Source organism: Protomyctophum parallelum (genome assembly GCF_964188405.1).
Source record: "Protomyctophum parallelum genome assembly, chromosome: 3".
Taxonomy (NCBI): domain Eukaryota; kingdom Metazoa; phylum Chordata; class Actinopteri; order Myctophiformes; family Myctophidae; genus Protomyctophum; species Protomyctophum parallelum.
The window spans coordinates 15,998,125-16,024,790 of record NC_139698.1 but is presented as its reverse complement, the minus strand read 5'-3'; the positions used below and the strand labels follow the sequence as shown (position 1 = coordinate 16,024,790).

The 26,666-nt window shown below is 42.4% G+C and overlaps 1 protein-coding gene across 1 annotated transcript; it reads right to left on the bottom strand.

Annotated features, from left to right (window-relative positions):
- Positions 1-1,452: 1,452 nt before the first annotated feature.
- gba1 (glucosylceramidase beta 1) lies at positions 1,453-21,815 on the bottom strand. Its single transcript, XM_083761583.1, has 12 exons — positions 21,616-21,815; positions 20,504-20,566; positions 19,908-20,099; positions 18,072-18,218; positions 16,427-16,560; positions 12,581-12,753; positions 10,723-10,812; positions 10,131-10,278; positions 7,609-7,833; positions 4,530-4,693; positions 2,855-2,971; positions 1,453-2,434 (listed from the first exon to the last, which is right to left on the bottom strand). Exons 2-12 carry the CDS (start codon positions 20,556-20,558, stop codon positions 2,329-2,331), a joined length of 1,551 nt encoding a protein of 516 aa, XP_083617709.1. The 5' UTR covers positions 20,559-20,566; positions 21,616-21,815; the 3' UTR covers positions 1,453-2,328.
- Between the last annotated feature and the right edge of the window lie 4,851 nt (positions 21,816-26,666).

Here is a 26,666-nt window from a genome sequence, read left to right as displayed (position 1 = left end):
AGAGTTATTGGGTGATTGAGTGCATACATACGTTCTTGATCATTGCCCGTGTGCAACTTCAGATCAATTGCTGAAAGCACTAAGGAGAAAAACCTGGTCACACAGAAAGACTTGGTTTGTAGAATTATAGGAGGATGTTACGTTTACACATTTGAATTCAGCATGCACAGTCAAGCACTACAACCTAGAGTAGACCATTTATATAACCTTTATTGCTTTTCTCTTCTCTCGTAACCCCCCCCCCCCCCCCCCCCACACACACACACACACATTTAAATTGTATAACAATAAAAAGGTTAACAAACTAAAGTTATTCTTTCAAAATGTCTCCCCAATTTAGTCATCAATTTCCTTAGAACAATTTAGCAGTGGCGTGCACAGATAGACACTATGGGTGCTAGGAGCACCACCTGCCCTTGCCTTCTGGACAGAAATGTGCCCTTTTGAAAGAAATGGCACATTTATTTTTGAAGCACTGAGAAAATTGTTGCGCCTTTTTTCGTCCTTTTTTTCTTCCAAACTTGACTACGGTGGCATAAGGGAAACTTTGACAGAAAAATACCCGCTCACCATATAGAAAATAGAAGTAAAACTCCTTGGACTGTGACTTAAGAAAATATTTTTTATTTTATTTTATCATGCTCATAAAGTGCTCTGTGCTCAAAGTGCAATTAAAAGGAAGGTCCTAAGACCTTCCTTCACCAGTGCTATGATAGCACTGGCGATGGTCTTAGGACCGAAACGTTTGCTTTTTAATCAGTGCTATCAGCACTGAGGAAGGTCTTAGGACCGAAACGTTTGCTTTTTAATCAGTGCTATCATAGCACTGACGAAGGTCTTAGGACCGAAACGTTTGCTTTTTAATCAGTGCTATCATAGCACTGACGAAGGTCTTAGGACCGAAACGTTTGCTTTTTAATTGCACTTTGAGCACAGAGCACTTTATGAGCATGATAAAAATAAAATAAAAAATATTTTCTCAAGTCTCAGTCCAAGGAGTTTTACTTCTATTTTCTATACGGTGAGCGAGTCTTTTTCTGTCAAAGTTTCCCTTACATTTATTTTTGTACAGTGTACAATTTGTGGACCATGATCAATTCTTGATAAAAAAAGCTTCTAATTTATTATTTATGCACCAAAATCTATAAATCTCACACTATTAAGGCAACCGGCCAGGTTCAACAAGGTGCCCTTTTTTCACTTGAGCACCTGCCCCTCTAAATGTCTGTGCACGCCACTGATGGCAATAGCACAAACTTTGGCATGCTACTAGTCCTACATACTTACACCTAGAAACCCCATTCAAACCCATTTACTGTAGGTTCATCTTACGATGGAGACACATGCTGGAACTTTTTACTTGGGTTCTATTGAACTGTACTGATCTGTGCTTTATTTCCATGCAAACTATTAATAAAGTATTCAATCAATCAAGGACTATAGCAATGAAGGAGCGGTCACAGTGCACCATTTGTTTATTTTATTCGACAAAAAAAAGCAAACCATTTAAAAATCATTCTGTACATTATAATTATTTTTATCATTAGTTTACAAGATTCACATGTCTTTAAATTAACGATGTGTTGATGAGGTCACTTTAACGAGCAGCACATTCTTGTTTTAACCCATTCAATCTGGGAAAGCATGTTGTAATTTTTGTTTGTTTTTTGCACAGCAGATCTACAAGCTCACAGCGTGGCACGATCGAATCTGTTGTTTTTGAACATGTTTTAAAAATCTTGTAAGTGAGAGCTAGGGATTTAGAAAGCATTTGTAGAGGCCTCAGGTCTGAAAGTAGCTAGAAGAAATAATATCACATTTTTAATATTTTTAGTAAAAAATATATATATATCTTTTTTGTATTCAGACAGCCAACAAAGGGTTAATCCATTCTGGGCAGTAACCCCTTTTGGTGCATGCTTTTAAGCATTGTTGTGCTTTAGCTGAAAAATTGCAGATCTACAAGATCGTAGCGCGCTACGAGTGCCGCGCTACGAGCTTGTAGGTCTGCTATTTTTGAAAAATCGCGAAAATGTGGTGGAAATCTTTGAATATATATTCTTTCAGAGCCAACGTATTTAACTCAAATCTTTGCTTCTAGGGGAGGTCCTTGGAACAACATATTTTCAGATGGGGGTCGGCGGCCAATTACATAATAATTTTTGGGATCCTTGACATGAAATATTGAGCACCACTGATACAGAATCATAGGTATTTCAGAAAACTGAAATGTGGATGTGGTCCCTTCAGATTGAAGTCCTGCTGAAATAGGTGTGTGTGTGTGTGTGTGTGTGTGTGTGCGCGCACGTGTGTGTGTGTGTGTGTGTGTCAGCGTGTGTTCCATGCCAGTGTGATCAGGGAGTGGGGGGGGGCTGTGGAGGGGATGTAGCCCACAGCGGGATCCCACACCTCAAACTGCACCTCTGATGATGACCTGATGATGACACACACACACACACACACACACACACACAAACACACACACACACACACACACACACACACACACACACTTTGATTGATTGAATACAGTAATATTACAGTATAATTTACTTATAAGGCTTGTCCTTCCGGCTCTCATTGACTTCAAATGCGTTCCATGCACGCACACATACGGACACACAAACACACATACGGACACACAAACACACATACGGACACACAAACGCACACACGGACACACGCACGCAAGGAAAACACGCACGCAGACACATGCACGGACACATGGACACACGGACAAAAGCACACACGAACGCACGGACACACGCATGCACGGACACACGCACACACGGCACACACACACACACACACACACACACACACACACACACACACACACACACACACACACTACCTGTTGAGTATGATCAGCACCACCGAGTCATCCGGTCTGACGAAGGCGGAGACTTCCAGAGATGTTTCCTGACTCATGGACACGCCCACTCTCCGGGACCCCTCCCACAGGAACTTACTGTTCAAAACAAAATGTATGTCTGTGTCACGCACCGTTCATCATGTTGTGCAACGTTGTTTTTTGGCAGCACATTTTTAGTTTAGTTTTAGTCAGTCTCTTGAATACCAGTTTTCACTTCGTTTTAGTCACATTTTAGTCACCCGGAATGTTTTAGTGTTAGTCTAGTTTTAGTCGACTAAATATCATAAGATTTTAGCCGACTAAATGTACAGTTGATTTATCGAACGAAATGTATTTTGGCGGGCCTTGATGCTGTCGTAAAGTGTAAAATGACCTACTGGATCTCTTGTCCACTAGTCCCTTCCTAGCATTTTAGTCTAGTTTTTGAAAACTATTCAAGAGACTATGACTAAAACTAAAATCTAAATTTGCTGCCAAAAACAACACTGGCTGCTTGTATACCTGAAGTGTGCCATGTGGTAGAAGGTGGGGCTTCTTGCAGTGTTGCTTTTGGAAGCAAATTTAGATTTTAGTTTTAGTCATAGTCTTTTCAATAGTTTTCATTTAGTTTTAGTCACATTTTAGTCACCTGGAATGTCTAGTTTTAGTCGACTAAACATCATAAGATTTTAGTCTCTACGGTTGATTTAGTCGACTAAAAATGTATTTTGGCGCGGCTTGATGCCGTCGTAATGTCATACAGTATTTCACACAGCAGCTTGTAGATCGGCTATTTTCAGCATGAAACCAAGTGCAAAATGACTTGTGTCTCAGGTGCTATTTACACGAGGATGGTGTTCATATAAAACGTCAAAATAAAGTATCGTCATTTAGACGAGAACCGTGTTCTCAGGAGGTGAAAACGCAACGAAGTGAAACCGCCTCCCAGAGTGGAAATCTTTGAGAACGCCGTTTCCTATGGTCTCCATATAAACAGGCAAAACGGTGAATCCGCAAAACGGCAGCCGCGGCAGCAGCGTTTATTTAATAAATATATATCATCCCGTGGCGCGCCCAGAGCAGTGTTGCGCCGCTTGCGTCTTCTTCTTGTACGTGGGTGACCTGTCTATTTGGCAGCCCGTTATCGCCACCTAGCGACAGTATAGCATAATAGCACATCATATCATAACGTGTGTTCTCGTGTAAAGGGTAAGAAAAAATGAGAACGCAACGGGACTTTGACGTGTTATATGGAGATGGTCGCCGTCTAAAAGAGGCCTCATACTCTTGTCCACTAGTCCCTTCCTAACATTTTAGTCTAGTTTGTATTTGTTCTCAGTATATTTAGTCTCAGTTTTAGTCACCATAGCTTAGTTTTCATTTCACAAGGTAGTCGACGAACATTTTTCGTCTTAGTTTTAAGGCTCATACATAGTCTGGATTTTCGGTGGTGGGTCACACCGAACTACAACATGACGTCACGAGCCGCGGTGAAGAGCAAACCACCGCCACCGCTCTAGCCCTTCTCTCTGTTTTTACTCACCACCGCTCAACGTTATTTCAGCTCCGGTGGTCAGCTCACCACCGGAGCGGTGGTCACCTCACCACCGAAAATCCAGACTATGAATAGGCCTTTAGTCGACGAAAAACAACACTTGCAGGCTGCTTTGTGTACCTGAAGTGTGCCATGCTGTAGAAGGTGGGCTGCTTGTAGAAGACGTCTCTGGTGGCGTCCACGATGACGGGACTGTCCACAAAGTTGTCCACCCAGTTGGGACCCCCTCCCCCGTCCAGGGCCAGGTTCCAGTCCGTCCAGCCCACCACGAAGTGGTTCAGGTCCTGGAAGGAAGGGACGACCCGAAAATCACATTTAACCCATAGAAGCTGAAGCCAGAATGCAGCTTTTAAAAGCTGCTTCAAAGTTAAGCTTTGAGGAGAAAAAAAGCATGCAAAAAAAAAAAAGCTGTTCATTCCAAGCTTCAAAACGCAAAAGCTGCTCTGCATAGAGATAACATGGGACAACGAAGCTAAAGCAGAAGCTAGCTTCCTAGGTGTGAATGGGGCTTTAGGCCTGACGTCGAAATTAATTATTATTATTTATTTTTTTATGTATTTTTTTCTGCAAAACCTCATGTTTCTATATCAGTGGTTCTCAATATTTCATGTCAAGGTACCCCAAAAAATATATGAAATTGGCCGCCGACCCCCATCTGTAAATGTGTTGTTTCAGGGACCACCTCCCAGAAGCAAAGATTTGAGTTAAAAACGTTCGCTCTGAAAGAGTATAAATATTCAAAGCTTTGCGCCACATTTTCACGAATTTTCAAAAATAGCAGACCTACAAGCTCATAGCGCGCCACTCGGTGGCGCGCTATGAGCTTGTAGATCTGCTATTTTTCAATAGCTAAATTATAACATAATGTTCTATATCAGTGGTTCTCAATATTTCATGTCAAGGTACCCCAAAAAATATATGAAATTGGCCGCCGACCCCCATCTGTAAATGTGTTGTTTCAGGGACCACCTCCCAGAAGCAAAGATTTGAGTTAAAAACGTTCGCTCTGAAAGAGTATAAATATTCAAAGCTTTGCGCCACATTTTCACGAATTTTCAAAAATAGCAGACCTACAAGCTCATAGCGCGCCACTCGGTGGCGCGCTATGAGCTTGTAGATCTGCTATTTTTCAATAGCTAAATTATAACATAATGTTTAAAACACCAAAATGGGCCCCTTCTGGTGTTTTTAAAAGCATTATGTTATGCTTCTTTAGCCGTTGAAAAATAGCTAAAGCACCGCGACTTCTCCGAGCAAAAACGCAGGTCTCATTGAAAATGAACTACAGACGCGTTTTATCGCTCCCCGTTTGCAAGGCCCTTAAGCCATCGGGGAAGCAGCTTTTTGCTTCTACGGGCCGTCAGCATGGAACAAGCTCCCACTGTACCTTCGTCAGGCAGCCTCTGTAGACATTTTTAAAGCACAGCTCAAGACCCACTTCTACAACATTGCTTTTAATTGATCTTTTATTTTTTTGGTATTCATGTCCTCACTGTATTGCATTACTGCTTGTTTTTTAATGTCGTTGCCTTGCTTTTCTTTTTTATTCTCCATTGTTCTGTAAAGCACTTTGAGCTGCATTTCATGTCATGAAAGGTGCTATACAAATAAAGTTTTATTATTATTATTATTATTTAGGCCTGACCTCAACATTTTAAAGTTATTCTAAATCCTCCAGTTTTCTGAAATAAATATTTTCACGATTTTTCAAAAATGACAGACCTACAAGCTCGTAGCGTGCCGCTCGTAGCGCGACACTCGGTGGCGCACTATGAGCTTGTAGATCTGCTATTTTCCATTAGCTAAATTATACCATAATGTTTAAAACACCAAAAGGGGTTCCCGCCTTAAAGCTGCTATAAGCTATAATATGTAAAAAAATAAAGTAGTCTCTGTGACACATCTGCATTCAAGGATTTTCCTAGAAGCTTTTTGTCATTGGTCGATTTGCCTGTCTGCTCCCTGATTGGTTAGTCGTTGCGACCGGGTTTTTTTTCTTCGACCAATGACAAAGCTTCTAGGAACATCGGGCATGGGACAATCTGGCGGGCCTCGATGCTGTCGTAATGACGGATTTTTACACTATATTTCCACTCTCACTCCAGAGGGCCATATATTACTGTCGTAGCAAAGAGATCTGCTATCTTTTCTACATTCAAATTGAAATCTTGAATTATTTTTTTGCTATTTTTGAATCGGAATCCTGAAAATTAACATTTTTATGTAATTTCAAATGCTTTTACTCATACTTGTGTTGATCTACAAGGTCATAGCGCGGCACCGAGTGCCGCGCTACGTGCTTGTAGATCTGCAATTTTCTTTTAATCGTGAAAATATGGTGCAAAGCTTTGAATATATATTCTTTCAGAGCCAATGTTTTTAACTCAAATATTTGCTTTTGGGGGGGGGGGGTCCCTGGAACAACATATTTTCAGATGGGGGTCTGCGGCCAAATTCAGATAATTCTGGGGGTCCTTGACATGAAAAAGGTTGAGTACCACTGACACAGAAACAGGTTTTTCTGAAAACCTTTAGGATTTAGAAGACATTTTTTAAGAATCGTCCTCAGGTCAAAATGGGTTAAATGCTCCTAGATAAGATAAACACCAGCAGCTGAGTGACCTTGTGGATAGAAGAAGAGAAAAACGAGCACTCTCTGTCTAAAATAATGCAGATTTACCGGGTGCACGCTTCAATCACTGTAATAGAGAGATAGCCAGCACTCCGAAGTCCATTTTAAGGTGTATCAGCGTATATATATATATATTACACGCTGAGGGAGGCTTGATGCCGAAACGCGTCCGTGTTTTGTCTGTCTGTCCGTGCTGCACAATGCAATAAATATACCTTAAAATGACCTTTTTTTGTGGTATCCAGACAGCCAGCAATGGGTAGAACGCTCCCCCAAAAACATGTAGTATCTTTTTTTTTTGTGACATCGATCGGGCATGGGACCCATTTTGGGCAGGAACCCCACTTGGTGTTTCAAGCATTATGTTATGAAAAATAGCAGAAAATGAAAAACATGAAAATGTTTGAGAACGACTGACATAGAAACAAAGGTTTTTTTTTTAGAAAACTGTCAAGATTTAGAGGACATTTTGTAGAATCGAGTTCAGGGCGAAATGGGTTAAGTGAAGGTGTGTGTGTGTGTGTGTGGGGGCGCCAGTTTCCCACCCCCTGGTTATACGGTATATACCGTTATGATGTCGTGGGCGTACTGCTCCGCTCTCTCCCAGCTGCCCAGCTTCACCCCTCGGTCTCCGGGCCGCCAGCCGGCGCACGCCTCCGTCCCAAACAGGTAGTACTCGGGGTAGAGGCGGTGGGTGGCGGCCAGGCTGAGCTCCGCGGGCACCGCGCCGTCCAGGTACCAGTGGACCGCCACGCCGTGGATGTAGCGGCCCGCCTCCACGTCGCTCAGGACCTGGCAGAGAGAGAGAGATTATTTCATACACTAGGGCAGGGGTGGGAAACTGGCGGCCCGGGTGGGCCCCCATCTTCACTTAACCCATTCTGACCTGAGATCAGATTAAAAAAATGTCTTCTACATCCTGACAGTTTTCAATCTGACCTGAGACTAGTCGACTATTCAACTAGTCGGCTAGTAAATCCACTAGTCGACCTTGGTTGTTGACTAGTTGATGAAAAAGAAAAAAGAAAAGAGACCTCGATCTGGTCTGCTTTGAAGCAGGATTCCAGAGTAGAAGGGAACATATCTCATTGGCTACGTTTACATGGACAGTTAAATCCCCTTTTCATTCAGAATAAAAGTTAAATCCTATTAAAAGTTGTCATATAAACACCTACAAAAACTTAAATCGGAATGAAAATGGCCAATCTGATTTAAACTTAGATCTGATGTAACTGACCGGATTATTCAATTTTTAAATCCTATTGAAACAATTGTGGACTCATGTAAACACTCATTCGGATTCATTCTGGTCTTTCTGTGCATGCTTGTTTCCATGTAATTGGTATGGCTATATTATGCTCTTGTTTTGCGATTAATTAAGAAACTAGACATTTCACATCTCTGAGAGCAACCTCTCATAGGCTACATGATACATCAAATATAAAGTACAAGTAAGACGCGCAAACGCGGGAAGCGAACGCAGCTCGTAAATTGCAATAACAACAATTAGAATAAATTACGTACTTTTTTTTCCTTTTTAGTTAGTAATCTTTTGTGTGTGTGTGTGTGTGTGTGTGTGTGTGTGTGTGTGTGTGTGTGTGTGACTGTGTGTGTGTGTGTGTGTGTGTGTGTGTGTGTGCTACAGCTGCGCCCTCTGGTGGCGGGCGGGTGGTGTCACAGCGGGACAGACAGACAGACACACACACAGACATGATCTGCAGGGTCTCATAGTTAGTGCTCACTGCATTCGCAAATATGGCATAAAAGTGTTTTTATATTATTATTATTATTATTATTATTTTGTTTTACCTGAAATGTAGTGGAGTAGAAGTAAAAGCATTGGAAATTTGAAATACTCAAGTAAAGTAGAAATACTACTAAAGTAAATTACTTATTTACTTTCCACCACTGGACGTAAACATATCCGCCCCGCCCCCTATCCAATCAGAAGCCTTCCCAGCCCCAAACCTGATGTGGAATGAAATAATGGGATTTAAAAGTATTGTCCATGTAAACACTCATTCGGAATGACCATTTCCCATGTAAACACGCAGCAAAAAACTTACTTCTGAATTAATTAATTCTGAAGTTTTCATTCTGAATGAAAAAGCCCTCATGTAACCGCAGCCAGTGTCAGCTCTGTAGCAGTGGCCGGCAAACTGTGTTCTCCTGGATTGGACTAGTGAAGAAACACGGGGAAGGGTGCCGTATATTAGATTTGTCGATGGGTGGCTCTTCCAAGAGAGATTTTGCGCTCTCATTAGAAGGTGGGTGTAATTGCCATCCAGCCGCTTACTCCAATTTCTTTGAAAGTGTCTCGGAGCCATAGAGTAGCCTAGAATCGTCTCAAAGGTCGTCCTAAATATTTTTTACTTTTAACATCTTACTAATCTGGGATGACCAGATCTTATGCATGTCATTGCAGGCTGACCAGGCCATACCCTTCCTAGTTTGAAAGGCGAGTGAGAATGTCCCACTACGCTACTGGATGGTAACTGTTATCTTTATTTTGAACGGTGCAAAAACATAAACAAAACAAATGTTTTTCTGTTAACACGACCCACTCTTTTCTTTTCACTTTTCTTCTTTAATTTTCTCTTTCTCTGTTCCTATTTTTAATGTTTTTAGTTATCCTTCTGACGCTGATTTAAATGTTGTCAATTTGTTTTGGCATACTTACGACCCAATGTTGTGATAGAAGACACTTGATTCATGTACGACGACGTACTGTATGCTGTCAAAATGTTTAAAAAAAGATCTATAAAAATGATTAGAAAAGAAGAAGAAGAAGAAGAAGAAGAAGAAGAAGAAGAAGAAGAAGAAGAAGAAGAAGAAGAAGAAGAAGAAGAAGAAGAAGAAGAAGAAGAAGAAGAAGAAGAAGAAGAAGAAGAAGAAGAAGAAGAAGAAGAAGAAGAAGAAGAAGAAGAAGAAGAAGAAGAAGAAGAAGAAGAAGAAGAAGAAGAAGAAGAAGAAGAAGAAGAAGAAGAAGAAGAAGAAGAAGAAATATATATGAACCCAAAAACTTGTAGTCATCAACCTGTTTAAGAGGAGCAGTGCGGGAGCATTGTGTTGTGTGGGTGTACTCTCACCACTTTGGCCCAGTGCGGGAGCAGCAGGCGGTTGTCGTCCAGGATCAGGACGTGCGTGCGGGGGTGAGAGGAGGCGTGGAGGGCCGGCCCCAAATCTAGAGACACCCAGTCCTTCTGCTCCTCTGGGGTGAAGCCCAGGGCCTGGAAACTACATGCAATGCAACGCAACGCACACATGCACGCACACGCGCAACGCACGCAAAGCAACGCAACGCAACCACACACACACACACACACACACACACACACACACACACACACACACACACACACACACACACACACACACACACACACACACACACACACACACTCCCAAAAAAACAACATTAATTAAATAAATAAAAATCAATGATTTATTTTCAGCAGTTTCTACAAGGTTGCAACCGCGCATCTGTGAGCTTGTAGATCGGCTAAAATAGGACCTTTTTACTCAATTACTCTACAAGAGGATAATAATCCTGCCAGATAATTTCTCTCCAACACCAGGCTAGAACGGGGGCTTCCCTGACCACCCAAAAGGTGGTCACACCTCGTCATCACCTATAAAGCTGGAGTATAAATAGGCCTTTTACTGTTCTGGAGTCCTGACCTGTAGTTCGTCATGCGTCCAGCAGAGGGCTCATTTCCTGTGGTCAGCGCCCAGAAGGTCAGGTTGTGTTTGGCGTATTCGTCTAAAAACCTGAAAAAAGATCACATGAAACACTGGAGTTGGCATGCGGAACCGGAACCACACGTGGAACCGTTTTTTCCCGGGTACCGGTTTTTATCACATTGCACTTTTGAACTTTGAGTGCATTTTGACACCAATACTTCTGTACTTTTACTCAAGTAAAAAGTATCGATACTTTTACTTAACTCATCCCTGGCTAAAGGACTCCGTTAACGTTTTTTTAATGAGATCCCGCACCGTTAATTAGCGCTCCAATTAATGATAAAACTATAAAGTTGTCTTACCGCTAATCAAAGCTCCCCTCGAGCGGCAGCGCCGTGAACCATTGCTTCCCCTTCAGCCTCAATGCATTGGAAAAAGAGCAAGGTGGTGGATGAGGCCTTTCTAGGCCTAACTCTTTCAGCACCACCTGGTGGTCACCAGTTTAGGCTCTGAGTGCCAATTCTCCCATTATAAAAAAAGAAAGAATTTGTAATTCTATTATGCATGTAATGTGCATGTCATCACCTGTACACCAGATTAGAGGAATTTTCAAAATATGGATGAAATTTTTTAAAAATATATTTTTTAAGAATAACATTTTTTGAATTCCCAAGGGAGAGACGTCTTGACGCCCGTGGCATCCATTACTTAATAGGCAATTAGACGTCTTGACGTTTTTGGCTACTAAACAGTTTTAAGAGTATTCCAGTTCAAATGGCGCTGTGACAATTACTGTGTTTAGTGGCTCAATAGGCTCATCCCCGCGCATCTAAAATATGAACGCTCCTAAAGACTGATTAAGTGATTAATGTGATCGACGCAACCACCTTCGCCATTGTTGTTGTCGGTAGAGGAGGAGGAGGAGGAGGCCGTCTTCTTCTACAGCCAAATACAATGGCGGTGAACGGTGGCGGTTGTTGAACTATCGGCGCCCCCTGCTGGCCGGGAAATTAGTTAAGTAAAGAAAGTGAGTACCTTTTCCACTACTGTGTGTTAGCATAAAATGTATATTTCTTTGAGTGTGTACTGATTAAAGGGTGAACTGATGTAGTAATGGACAAAGGTTAACCCATTTAGAACCGAGGACGATTCTACAAAATGTCTTCTAAATCATGACAGTTTTCTGAAAGACATTTCAAACATTTTCATGTCAAGGAACCCCAAAAATATATGACCACCAACTGAGAATATGTCGTTCCAGGGACCACCCCAGAAGCAAAGATTTGAGCTAAAAACGTTCACTGTGAAAGAAAAGATTTGCGCCACATTTTCACGATTTTTCAAAGAATAGCAGACCTACAAGCTCGTAGGTTGTAGATCTGCTATTTTTCAATGGCTAAAGCATAGCTCTGGTCCATAGCTCTAATGCGTCGCGTTTAGAGCTATGTTACTGTTAACTTCCGGGGCTCACATGAATGCAGACCAACCTCTCGTCTTTAGCGTAAATAAAAAGAACGTTCGCAAAGCATGCGAGCCGCGGAAGTTGACAGTAACATAGCTCTAAATGCAACGCATCAGAGCTATGGACCAGAGCTAGCTAAAGCATAACACAATGCTTTAAAACACCAGAGGGGGGTTCCCGTTCAGAATGGGGTTCAACCCATTCTGACCTGAGATCAGATTCATACGAGGTTTCCACTGGTCTGATGAACCCATTCTGACCTGAGATCAGATTCTAAAAATGTCAGTCGTTCTTCGATTTTTCAAAAAGATCTGCTATTTTTCAATAGCTAAAGCATAACATGATGCTAACACCAAAATGGGTTCCCGTTCAGAATGGGGTTTAAAGGGTGACCTGACGTAGTAGTGGGCCCAGGCCTTGTGTTCCTTGCCCCCCGGTCGCCCCTTCAGGGAGCCCTTCCCGATCAGCGCACCGTTGGTCTTCAGCCAGGCGGGGGCACTCCACGCACTGGCCAGCAGGGACACGCGGCCAGGAGACAGAGCCTGGATACGCTGCAGGAGAGGAATCTGTAGAGAGAGAGAGAGAGAGAGAGAGAGAGCAGAGAATCAACCATTTAGAGTTTCTCTACTAATTGTACTTCTAATCTTGACCTTCGGGGTCATGACTCGTGTCAGATCCTGTGTGTGCATATATCTTTTCTATGTCCGAGCATAGACATGGTAACGCACCCGCCTGCCTCTGATTGGCCTATACCGACACTGCCGGCCTTACCAGAGTTTCCTCTGAGGTGGAAGATACATGCTGGATAGTCTGCCGCGAGGTTACTCCGTGGTGGGAAATAAATGTACGATATATAAAAGCACGATATATAATACAAGAGAATGACAGCTAACTAATATTGTTTATGCCGTTGGTCTGTTTATGTGTAAACTTGAAACTACTGTGAAAAGGTCTCTTTTCCCTTGATCTTTATCTTTTTCAGTATAACAGTATTAGTTTACTATAATTAGATTAATACCTTGATCTTTTTTAGTATAATAAAATCTAATCACAGGACATACGTGTTCAATCAATTATTCAATCAAAGCAAACGGCACAAACAATATTAGTTTGCCTCTTCTACAAAAAAAGTCGCATTTTTACTATTATTTCCCACCACGGAGTAGCCTTGCATCTCAGAGGACAGGCAAGACAGGCAGTGTCGGTAGGCCAATCAGAGGCAGGGGCGGGGCGTTACCATGTCTATGCTCGGACGTAGAATAGACATACGCCCTGTGTGTAGGTGAGAGAGACATGACCTTTGACATGAATCTAAATGTCTCAATAGAAGAACTTGAAAAGAAAGAGTTGTGCGACCTGTCCCCCTCTTTTCTGCTCAAGTGTGTCCCCCCACTATCGGTGTGTTGTTTTTGGCAGCAAATATCTATTTTAGGTTTAGTCACTGGGCTGTACTTTGATTGACTTGAGTAGTTTTCACTTAGTTTTAGTCACATTTTAGTCACCTGGAATGTTTTAGTGTTAGTCTAGTTTTAGTCGACTAAATATCATAAGATTTTAGTCGACTAAATCGACAGTTGATTTAGTCAACTAAAATGTGTTTTGGCGGGCCTTGATGCCGTCGTAATGGCTCACAACGCGTCACAGCGCGACGCATTGTGAGCTTGTAGAGCTGCTATTTTCAGCATGCAACCAAGGTGTAAAATGACTTATACTGGATCTCTTGTCCACTAGTCCCAGTTTTAGTCTAGTATTTGTTGACGAAATTGTCAATATATTTAGTCTTATAGTTTTAGTCATCATAGCTTATAGTTTCCATTTAGTTTTAATCAGTGAAAAAAGGTAGTCGACGAACATTTTTCGTCTTAGTATTAGTGGATTAGTCGGCACCTCCCCACTACCGGTGTGCGCTCCAACCTCTTTGTTCATTGTATTCATGTTTATGTTTATGTTTATTTATTTGATATGGACATAACAATCACATTGCTCATTGCACAATTGTACAACTTGTAGATGCATCGTTTACAGTGTGTTAGCACGAGTGCTAGTTTTCACCACTTGTCCATAGGAGACTTTTCTGAAAATACAAAGTTAAAAGAACACCCAATCTAAAAATAAGAAGTACATTCAATAAAAAGTACATTCAAGTGAAATTTACAGCAAGGTTACAGTACATTACATAACCTCCAGTACAAAAGTAAACATAATCATTCTCGTAACCAGTCAGGAGCTATATATGTGAGCACAGTTGATCTGATTTCAACCATAGTTTGAGACCTCTATAGAACACATTACCATCCGTCTCTAGTTTTAAGACCGTAGGCAAGGAGTTCCACAAGTTAGCTCCCTTTACTGAAAAGGCAGACTGTCCGAATGTGTTGTTACACCTGGGAACAACACAGTTACCACTTGTTGAGGCGCGAGTGGTTGCTCTACCAGAGCTCGGAAGTCTAACTATCAGTCCAGAGAACAAAGGTGAGACATGACCCTGTAAACACTTAAAAACCAATTTGATAGTAGAAAAAAATACAACATTTTCAATTATAAAAAGGTTGTGTCTTTTTAGAACACCACAAATGTGCCATCTCATTGGTTTTTGATCCATGATTTTTATAGCCTGTTTGTATATTTATGTTATTGGTTTTAAGACAGTTTGAGAGGATTGTGACCATGTTGTGATGCTGTATGATAGGTGTGCATATATGCTTTACCTGTTTTTCAAATTTTAAGTTTTTATCCAAGATTATTCCTAAATATTTTACTTCACCCATTTCCATAAGAGTTTCATTTTTGATGCGTACCTCAAAGGTATCAGCAGCAGGCCTGCTGCGGATGGAGATACACATTGAAACTGTTTTTTGAACATTTAAAGTTAATTGTGATGACTCTAGCCAGTTGGAGATGTTCTCTAGTTCCTGTGTCAGCTGCGCAGCTGCCATGCTGGCTGTTTTAGCAGATGTATAGATGACAGTGTCATCAGCATACATTTGGCAGCTAACGCCTGGGCAGGTATTCATTCACCACATGAACCTTCTACTGTAGCTCTATGCTGTCTGGGGTGAATAATAATTGGGCTGTGAAACTTCCCACAATTCGATTCCGATTCTTGGGGTCACGATTCGATTCAAAATCCAAAAACGTTTTTTCTTTTAATTCAAAGGCATTTTTTCCAGATTCAAAACGATTTTCTATTCAAAATGATTCTCGATTCAATACATAGGATTTCATCACAATCTACTCCAGTCTTGAACTGAAGTGACTACAGTAGGTAACTTGAAAATGACTGAAGACATGATGTTTACTGTGATTAGGGTGAGCTTACATTTCATATCACAGACACCATGTAGTGAAAACTCCTGTAACTGTAACCAGAAAAAAGAAAAAAAAAAGAATTGGAAATTATGAATCGATTTTGAATCGTTCATAACGGAATCGCGATTCTAATTCGAATATATATATTTTTGACACACCTAAATAATATGGTGAAACATGGCTCGGACGGCACGTTTGTGAGCTTGTAAATGGTGCATTTATATAGCGCCTTTATCCAAGGCGCTTTACAGAGATTGTGCATTACATTCACCCATTCACACACACATTCATACACAGATGGCAGCGGAAACCATGCAAGGCACCAACTAGCACATCAGGAGCAATTAGGGGTTCAGTGTCTTGCTCAAGGACACTTCAACAGTAACTCTGGGGGAGCCCGGGTTCGAACTGGCAACCTTACGGTTACCATCCAGGCACTCTACCCCTGAGCTACCGCCGCCACAGCTTGTAATGTAGATCGTCTATTCTTTTGGTGAAGATATTACGACACAATAAATTAAATGAACAGTGTGTGCAGGCCATGTTATTGCAGTAGTTTGGAGAAAAAAACACTCCATACCAGCAGTCAGTTAACAGTCTAATAATTGATGAACAGCACAGTGTCCAATTAATTTCCCTGAGTTCAGGGCCTTTAAATGGTAAATGCTGAATGGTGCATTGTGCACCGTGGCATTGTGCATTACATTCTCCCATTCACACACACACACACACACACACACACACACACACATCCATACACCGACGGCAGAGGAAACCATGCAAGGCACCAACCTGCACATCGGGAGAAATTAGGGGGTTCAGCGTCTTGCTCGAGGACACTTCGACACCAACTCTTGGGGGAGCCCACAGGGTTCGAACTGGGAACCGTGTGTGTGTGTGTGTGTGTATGTGTGTGTGTGTGCGTGCAACCTTCATGTGTGTGTCCTCGGGGGCCAGTGTGAAGTTGTGGAGGTCGTAGTCCCCTGGTGTGTCTGCGTAGGTGTAGAGACGGGTGGAGAAGTCACAGCTCGCCATTGGCACGCGAACCACACTGTAGCCTATACCTGGAAACGCGCGCGCGCGCGCACACACACACACACACACACAGACACACACACACACACACACATGTTAGTCATGAGGAGACACATTATGCGTAATGAAGTTCGGGCCAAACAGGTCAGGTTTGCCTGTTCAAAATGTGCGTTCTAATTTGCTATAGCAGCCCTCTTTGGCTACTAAAGGCCAGTCCGCTGCAACCGGTCGCAAATTGCAACTAGTTGCAGACTAGTGCCGCACAATTAATAAAATGTAAGAAAATATCGAGATCTAGATTCAGACACCTAGTATGCAATCTAATATTGTGAGGAACCGTGCAGCACTTAAGTTGGCTGTCCAATTAATTTTAGTTACTCTAATGTTTTTGTTTATGTTTTTTTAATAAACTAGACCTGTACGTGCCCGTCGCAGTCGGCCACCGGCCTACTTGGAAACGATGCAACTTGGGAACCTAATGATATACGTTGTCATATAGCACCCGTTTTAACTGTCAGCCGGTGTCCCACGTGGAGATCTGTGTATGTGCCTGTGTGTGTGAAGACTGCAAACTGAAAAGTGTACTGGGCAATCAATTCGGCTCACTGGCAGAGCCTAATTGGTTGAGCCTCAATTGGCTGAGGCTGGAAATTGCACAGGTGAAAGGAGTTGGCCTCATTAGGCCCACTGGCAGAGCCTGGCCCAGGTGAAAGGAGTTGGCCTCATTAGGCCCACTGGCAGAGCCTGGCCCAGGTGAAAGGAGTTGGCCTCATTAGGCCCACTGGCAGAGCCTGGCCCAGGTGAAAGGAGTTGGCCTCATTAGGCCCACTGGCAGAGCCTGGCCCAGGTGAAAGGAGTTGGCCTCATTAGGCCCACTGGCAGAGCCTGGCCTAGGTGAAAGGAGTTGGTCTCATTAGGCACACTGGCAGAGCCTGGCCCAGGTGAAAGGAGTTGGCCTCATTAGGCCCACTGGCAGAGCCTGGCCTAGGTGAAAGGAGTTGGTCTCATTAGGCCCACTGGCAGAGCCTGGCCCAGGTGAAAGGAGTTGGCCTCATTAGGCCCACTGGCAGAGCCTGGCAGAGCCTGGCCTAGGTGAAAGGAGTTGGTCTCATTAGGCACACTGGCAGAGCCAAACTTCGCGTGAGAATCGTGATTTCAATGATTCTTGTGGAGGCAAATCGAGATCCACATCTGAGCAAGACTAATCGTGCAGTAATATTGCAGACCGGGTGCAATACAGTATGTGGGGATAATGGTCACAAGGAGTTGCAGTTGGAACTGGTTTGCATTGCGACTCATTGGTGTGGACTGGCCTTAGGATACATTTCCTGTTTGGCATGAAACCTCTACTATTCGCAAAGTTTCCTAAAAAAGAGATGGGTCAATTACGGCAGAAGTGCAAAATATCCTACGATATGGGGGCGATGTACTCCGGGGCTTGGCCCCCTGACAAGATGCAGCTTGGGGTCAGGGTTAGAATCACGCATACCGCGCGCACGAACGCCCGCACGCCCGCACGCACGCCCACACACACACACACCTTCAGAGGAGAAGTACTGTTTGAGCAGCTGGGTCTGCGTAGCGGGGGACAGAGACAGGATGTTGATGGCTGCCGCGTCCGTCATGGCCCCTCCGAACCCCATGACCCTCTGGTACTTCTGGTAGCCCACTATCGTCAACCTCAGCGCTGGAACACACACACACACACACACACACACACACACGGTAATGTACCTCTTTATGTTAACCCCTAATGTAGTCGCTTTTGCCAATTGATTCCTCCCCGAGCCGGATTCGGTGGAGTCGGATTTAGAAGACATTTTTAGAATTGGCCTCAGGTCTTAACGGGTTAACCAAACATAAAATAATAATAATAATAAAATAATAATAATAATAATGTTGTTTCGGACTCCTTTAAGCCATTTAGACCTGAGGACGATTTTACAAATACCTTCTTGACAGTTTTCTGAAAAACCTCAAGGACCCCCAAAAATATATATATTGCCTGCCTACCCCCATCTGATAATATGTAGTTCCAAGGACCCCCTCAGAAGCAAAGATTTGAGTTAAAAACATTTGCTCTGAAAGAATATATATTGAAAGATGTGCGCCACATTTTCACGTTTTTCAAAAGATAGCAGATCTACAAGCTCGTAGCGCGGCAGTCGGGCATGAGCTTGTAGGTCTGCTATTTTTCAACAGCTAAAGTATAACATAAATGCTTCAAACACCAAACGGGGGTCCTCCTGTCCTGAATGGGTTAAACCTCGGACAAAGCCAACAGCCGAGTTGACAAATATAAACACGTTTTTCTTCTTTCTAATTATTTGTCTAAAGAAAATGTGTTTATTGTCATATGACTTGTCAACTCGGCTGTTGTCTTTGTCCGAGGCTTACAGGTCTTTAAATAAATACTTTTTTGAAACGTCTATCTATGGGAAAAATGTATGGGGAATTATTTCCTGGTGCCCTCGTCGTTATGAAAGGGGGCGGGACTGTGACGCTCTGTAACATTGTTGTTGTTGTTTAGGACTCACTGTCTCTCCTTTAAGCATCATGTTATACTTCGCTGTTGAAAAATAGCCCGATCTACAAGCTCGTATAGCGCGGCACTCGAAAAATCGTGAAAATGTGTCGCAAATCTTTCAATAGAGCGCCAAAGTCCTGACGTCACTCGCTCATCCCCTGGTTCTGCCTGCATGGTTCACGGAAGTCATTTCTCTATGGAGAATAACATGGGCTCATCGTAAAATCGTTTCATAATAAGCGTTGTGGTCCAAAAATAAACAAGCTGTCTCTGCGTTATTCTCAGGGAGATGTCTCTGTGTCGTTATATTGTCAGGGAGGTGTCTCTGTGTCGTTATATTTTCAGGGAGGTGTCTCTGTATCGTTATAGGGAGGTGTCTCTGTATCGTTTGCGACAGTCAGTCACTCATATATGATACAGTCTGTTTCTAGTGAAAATGTAGCGTTTTTTCTCAGTCAGTTGATTCATCATATCCATATGAGTGAAAGGGCCGGGATGACATGTTTATTTTTCAAACACAGTTCTTATATGAGGTGATCTAAAATCCCCCTATGGGGATTACAATGCAAATAAAAAGTACATGAACCCGTGAATTTGCGCCCTCTACCGGTGCTCTATATATTCTTTCAGAGTGAACGTTTTTAACTCAAATCTTTGCTTCTGGGAGGGTCCCTGGAACTACATATCAGATGGGGGTCGGCGCGGCGGCCAATTACATATATTTTTGGGGGTCCTTGACATGAAAAGGGTTGAGCACCACTGACATAGAAACGGTCAGAAAACGGATCAGGACATGTGTAGGATCGGGCCTCAGGTCTAACTTTGTCGTCGTTGTTGTTCAGGACTCACTGTCTCCCGTGGTGTCGTTGCGGACGGGCCGTTGTTCCGCCTCCAAGCGGCGGCCCGCCTTACTGGTCAGGAAGGAGAGGAAGTGGCCGGCGGGCGGCAGGCGCACCGAGCCCACGCCGTCACAGTACGTCCCGTTGCACGCACACACCACGGAGCCGTGGCCGAAGTCCACGGGCACGCACCGCTGGGCATCTGAGGGACACGCACGCACGCACACACACACACAAACGCACACACACACACACACACATGCACACACACACACACACACACACACACAGACACAGACACGCACGCACACATGCACAGAGCTTGATTTTATCTTGAAATTACTTTTCTATTCTAGATGCAATAATTTAACTAAGGCTTCCAGAAAGAGAAAGGCTGTAGTTTCTATCTGCTTTGAATCCATATCGATGATGTCACTGGTAGGCAGGTTTCTGAACTGTCCACAGCCTAAATGTGCAGACAGAAATTCCATTGTATAATGCGTGTGTGTGTGTGTGTGTGTGTGTGTGTGTGTGTGTGTGTGTGTGTGTGTGTGTGTGTGTGTGTGTGTGTGTGTGTGTGTGTGTGTGTGTGTGTGTGTGTGTTACCTGTGGTCAGTACAGTTGTGAAAGCGACCAAAAGAAGTGCTGCTTGTAATGACATGGTTTCGTCTGCAGGGGGCAGTAAGAACTCATCAGTACAGTGCAGTATAAAGTACCTCTGAAGTCTAACAGTAATGTGTAACATTATAGTCATCTTTTTCATTCATTACAATATAGCAATATAGCACCCCAGCTGCTATATTCAATATTTGATCTTAATTTGATTACCCCCCCCCCCCCCCCCCCCCACACACACACACACACACACACACACACACACACACACACACACACACACACACACACACACACACACACACACACACACACACACACACACACACACGATTGATAGATAGAATGAATAAATGAATACTTTGCCATAAACAGTTTGCAAAAAATAAACAACAAATAAAATAAAATAAAAGCACATGGTACACAATTTAAAATCACACACGTGTGAACTGAGTGGTGCAATTCCCCCCCCCCCCCCTCTCTCTCTCTCTCTCTATCTCTCTCTCATTAGAGTCACTACCTCTCTCACTCTCTCTCATTAGAGTCACTACCCCTCTCACTGTTTCTGGCGCCCCCTACTGCTATTTTTAAGTCACATACTCATGCTCACACAGACACACAAACAAGTACGAGACAGACACACACACAGACACACAGACACACAAACACGTACGAGGACATTGCAAGCTGGTTGTAGGAGTGGTTGCACCACTCAAAAACGTAATAATAATTCATATTTATGCTGTAGGCTACCTCCCTCCAACTGTAGCCTAGTATATCCCATTTAACTTTTTTTTGTTTTTTTTATATATATATTGACACTTTGTAACTAGAAGTGTAAAGCGCGTATGCTTTCTAATGCCAACAATTAAAGCTCATTTGAATTGAATTGATATCATTCACATGCAAATTAATAATACATTATGCACATTGATATAGCCTATAATGACACACACACACACACACACACACACACACACACACACACACACACACACACACACACACACACACGCACACACGCACACACACAGGTCCCTGTTGCGCTGACCGAGACAAAGCATTCACAAAAAATACAATACAAAAGGTGAGAAGAACATTACCTTTTTAGAGTTTGTTGTGTCATGTGAGGTTGATTCAATCAAATCTTTACATTGTCAACAGTCCGTGTGTTTGTCCATGACTGTGTCCAGGTTGTACAGCAACAGCAGAGTTTAATGTTATATGATCATATTTTAGGAGGTGTAAAGTTCTCTCAGAGTTTTAGAGGAAGAGATACAGGCTGTGTTGTTGTGGTAGTCACGTGACCTGGATGGACACGACGATCACGTGGGGGGAGGGGGGGGGTGGAGGTCACGTGAACACGCAGTGTCTCATTAGCCACCAGATGGCGCCAGAGGGGAAGGAAGGGAACAGCAGCTCTGTGGGCATAATGCAGTGGTTCCTTTAGAGCAGCGGTTCCCACACTTTTTCATGTCAAGGACCCTCAAATCGGTAACAATAATAATAATAATAATAATAATAAGAAGAAGAATTAATTATTAATAATACTTATTATAATAATAATAATAACCCCCCATTTGAACAGATCTATGCCAAGGACCCCGATAAGAGACGATTTGTACGGCCCTAACAGTGATTTTCAGCCATTGTCTTTCCGAGGACCCCCAGTTTGACCTGAATTACCCATTTCTATCTCTGGGACCCCAATGTATAGCCTATTGTAAAAATCACACCCGTGTGAAGTAAGTGGTGCAACTCCGTGTGGGGGTCCCCGGGGGGGGGGGGGGGTTCCAGACCCACAGGAACGCACTCAGGGTGCCGGCCCGATTCCGGCGAGCTGCCCCGCGTCCGTAACGGTTGAGAAATGACAGAGTTACTGTGTGGGGGTCCCTCTACTGTACCCTCTACTGTAGGCAACTGTACTGTCACTGTACTGTACTGGCACACCTGAAATCTCCATATATAGGTAATATGTGCGTGTGTGTTTGTGTGTGTGTGTTAGGTTGCGCACAGGTGGTGAAAAACAACCATGCTGTTTTCGTGCTCATACCTACCGGTATCTACCTACCCAGCCAGCCAGGCAGGCAGGCACCCACACACACACTCACTTAAGGAAGTGGTTTGCACCACTTAAAAATCTAAGTTAATTTAACTCTGAGAGTGTACAAATGGAACTAAATGTAATTTGGTTCCATTTGTACACTCTCAGAGTTACAGACTCATAAGGGTCCATTTGGTTCCAAAGTCCAAACTATCATTTAGCTGGGGACCCCCTGGAACTCCCTCAAGTACCCCTGGGGGTGTAGGAAGGACCCCCAATAAACTGACAAATATATCAGCTGGCGGACCCCCCTTAGGAAAGATATTCCAGAGACCTCCACCATAAGATAACATTTCTATCTCTGCCTGGGTTGGGACCCCATATTGTAAAATCAATGTAAATTTTGTGTACAAATGGACCCAATTAAATGTGTACACTCTCGGAGTTACACATGTCACACCCATAAGGGTCCATTTGGTTCCAAACTATCATTTAGCTGGGGTCCCCCTGGAACTCCCGCCTTACTGGCATAATGGGCATAATGCAACCTTTTTGTATAGGCCTATGCTTTATTGAAGATGTTCAAATAATACATTAGTGATTTGCAAAGTTCCTTTGAGGGGTTCCAAAATGGACGGAGCATAAATTACGCATTTCGTTGTTGTGGAAAATAAGAGAACACAAAAATGAACCTAAACGAAACACAATTCCAGAGTCCAGACATAGATCACTTTGTTATGTCAGTACATGGCAGCCTGTGCCAATAGGTGTACTGCAAGGTTCCCCAAAGTGGGGTGCATATATACTTAGTTTAGACTAGTCATTGGTTAGACATGCGTTAAGGTTAGGTTTAGGTGTGCTGCCCCGTGGGAGATTAGGTTTAGGGTGAGGGTTTGAGATAGGTTGTAGGACTAATGACTGGTCTAACCAATGTCTAGTGCCACGTACACAGCTTGCCATGCATACAGTCTATCAATTAATTATATATAACATTAATATAGTCAAGCAGTGTTGTTTTTGGCAGCAAGTTGGCAGCAAGTCACATTTTAGTCACCCGTAATGTCTTAGTCTATAGTTTTAGTCGACTAAATGTCATAAGATTTTATTGGACTAAATCTACAGTTGATTTGGTTGACTAAAATGTATTTTGGCAGGGCCTTGATGCCGTCGTAATGACTGTTTTTACACTTGCTGAAAATAGCCGATCTACAAGCCGATTTTCGTCTTAGTGTTAGTCTACGAAATCAACACTGCCTAATAGTGCAACACAGCTTGTTGTTGCCATACGTCTATCAATGAATTATACATCGGCTACAATGAATATAAGTACAGTCAACACTAGAATAATAACGTTAGAGGCCTCTGTTGAACGCCAAGGATACAGCTAGGTCACTTTACAGTTTTTACAAAATAGTTTACCAAACAGGACTTCCAACAAGGGCCCCGGGCCCCTAGGGGGTCCTCAGATACTATAAGGCCAGAAAATCTTTATATCATCGTAGGTCCATAGGACCTATACGGTATTTGTTATTTCCCCCACATTAAACTTGAACCCTATTCCCATTGCAGCGCAACAATACGTTGTGAGCTTGTAGGGTGACGAAGTGCTCGGCGAAGAGCTTTGGTGTGTAGACTGTAGTGAGCCTCTAGAGGGGGGGAAAAACAGCAGACAAGTACAGAGCCCAATGTCATACAATATGATGTAGCGGTCGATTTCTGCTGTAATGTACCATGATACATGTACCTGTCTAAATACTTCACTAAGATACCTATGTACCTGTCTTCATACTTTCTTAATGTTAATGAAGTCCACACCCACAACACCAGAAGGAGTTCAACAAACCATGTGCACAGAGAATCAGTTTTTCCCATTGCTATTGTTCCTGTTTTTGTTTTTTTCTGTTCCTTTTTTTCCCTTTCTTCTATTATTTGAATCATTAAAAAGGTGGGCATAATAAGCTTCGGCTTCAGCCCAAACCTTTTCAGTCAAACTGTAATTCTGAAACCCCCATTCTGAAATGTACTGTACTGTAAATGACTGAGATAAATAAACTAACTAACTAACAACCCAGATTCGGCACAAACAAGGGACTAAATTGATTTCGCTCCTAAAATGTGGAACGCCCAGTCATTATGCCATGTAAATCCCTTGACTCCTTCAAAAGCGCTCTCAAAGGCTGCAATTCTAAACTGGCCCCCGTAAAACCTGAATCCCCCACCCACCCCTCTATAATTGTTATGAATTGAACATGGTGGACCCTGTTGTAAACAAGTGTAATATGCTTTATGGTGTCGTCCACAGGTAACAGTTTTGTATTGCGTTTGCATTGCTTGAAATGTACTGCAATTCTCCAATCTGTTAATACATTAATCAATCAATGAATCCTTGAAGGATACAGGATAAACAAGTGTTTCTAAGTAAACATTGAGAAGATCAAATTGGAGCTGGAACATTAAAAAAACAGAAGTTGGTGAATGTTCTCTGCGGGGGTTCTCTCTCCTGATTGATTGGTTTCAAATGGGTATCCTGACCTGAGCTTTTTAATATTTATTGTTTTACTACAGAGACCATTTAATGAACAAACACTACAGCAATGACTGGAACTAGAAAGAGGCAATTCTGGGAAATTGCAAAGTGTGGTTGCCCACATCGCACCCGTCGAAAATGGAATCGCTTTCGTCTCTGCGTTGATTAAGCCACCCTCGACATCTGATTCAGATTTGGGATGGATCGGACATTCCGTGCGTGAATTGTGGCGTTTTTTGTAAAATAGGCCCCTCCCACTAACTTTGGAAGACGATTACGGCCGAACGATACAGAATATCTAAATTCTGTTTTTTTTTTAATGGGATAGGTCCCGAGATCATGTGTACTGATTTTTGTGAGATTTGGTCAAAATCTGTAGGAGGAGGAGCAAAAAGTGTGTTTTGAACAAAATTCAAAATGGCGGGAAATCTATCTAGACGCAAATGGGCGTGGCCTATATGGGGAGATGTGTCATGACCCAAGGAATCCAGGGAAAAAATATTTTTTATTTTACGACCTACGGTTCAAGAGTTATACCCCAAAAGGTAAAGTTGGCTGTTATAGCGCCACCATGAGGCCGACCGATATAGTTCTAAGGTAATTAATTTTAGTAATTATTATGAATCTCTCCTCCAAGTCTTGTAAGTATAGCCCTTATGGTCTCAGAGGAAAAAATACTTGAAAGTGAGTTTTTGCATTTTCCCATTCATGTCTATGGGGAAATTTAATGCACTAATTAATTCATATAAATTAAACTATTCAACAAATGTCTTAGCAAAATACGAGCACACGATTCCCGATGTAGCCCGTCGTTTTGACATATGGCTCGAGTGTGTGAAAAACTGTGGGAGGTATAACGCGACAAAATAAAGTTTATCTATAATAATAAGAAGAATAAAAGGTCACAAAAACAATAGTATGGTTGCCTTCAGGCAACCACACTAATAACTAGAAAGCAGTTCCTGTAGAAACTGCGTGGGCTCGCGTAAAATGCTTTGTATAAAGTTATTGCCGTGTCAAGTTTGAAACTCGGGGACCGGAGTAATGGTGTTACCATTGGTGTTCTAAATCTATAATCAAAATTTCGGAACTGTAGCATATTGTAAAGAAAAGTAGAAAATGCATTAAAGCTGAAGTAAAAGTTAAAAAAAGTATGAAAATGTGTAAAAACTATAGTTTAAGCAGAATAAAGTATGTGGAAGTTGTAGAAGTGTTTTTAAAGTTTTTCTTTAAATGTAAAAAAATATATATATATTTTTAAGTTTTCATTTTTTTTCATTTTTTTCATTTTTTTTCATTTTTTTCCATTTTTTTAATTTTTTTTTTTTTTCAATTTCTTTCATTTTTTTTTTTTATTTTTTTTTTTTTAATTTTTTTTAATGTTTTTAATTTTTTTTAAGTTTTTTTTTTTTTTTTTTTTTAATTTTTTTTTTTATAAACGTGTGTGTGTGTGTGTGTGTGTGTGCGTGCGTGCGTGCGTGCACTTGCGAGAGCTGTGTAAAGGCCAGCCAATAGGAAGACAGGGTGTGTGTGTGCGTGCGTGCATGCGTGCGTGCGTGCTCTTGCGAGAGCTGTGCCATCCA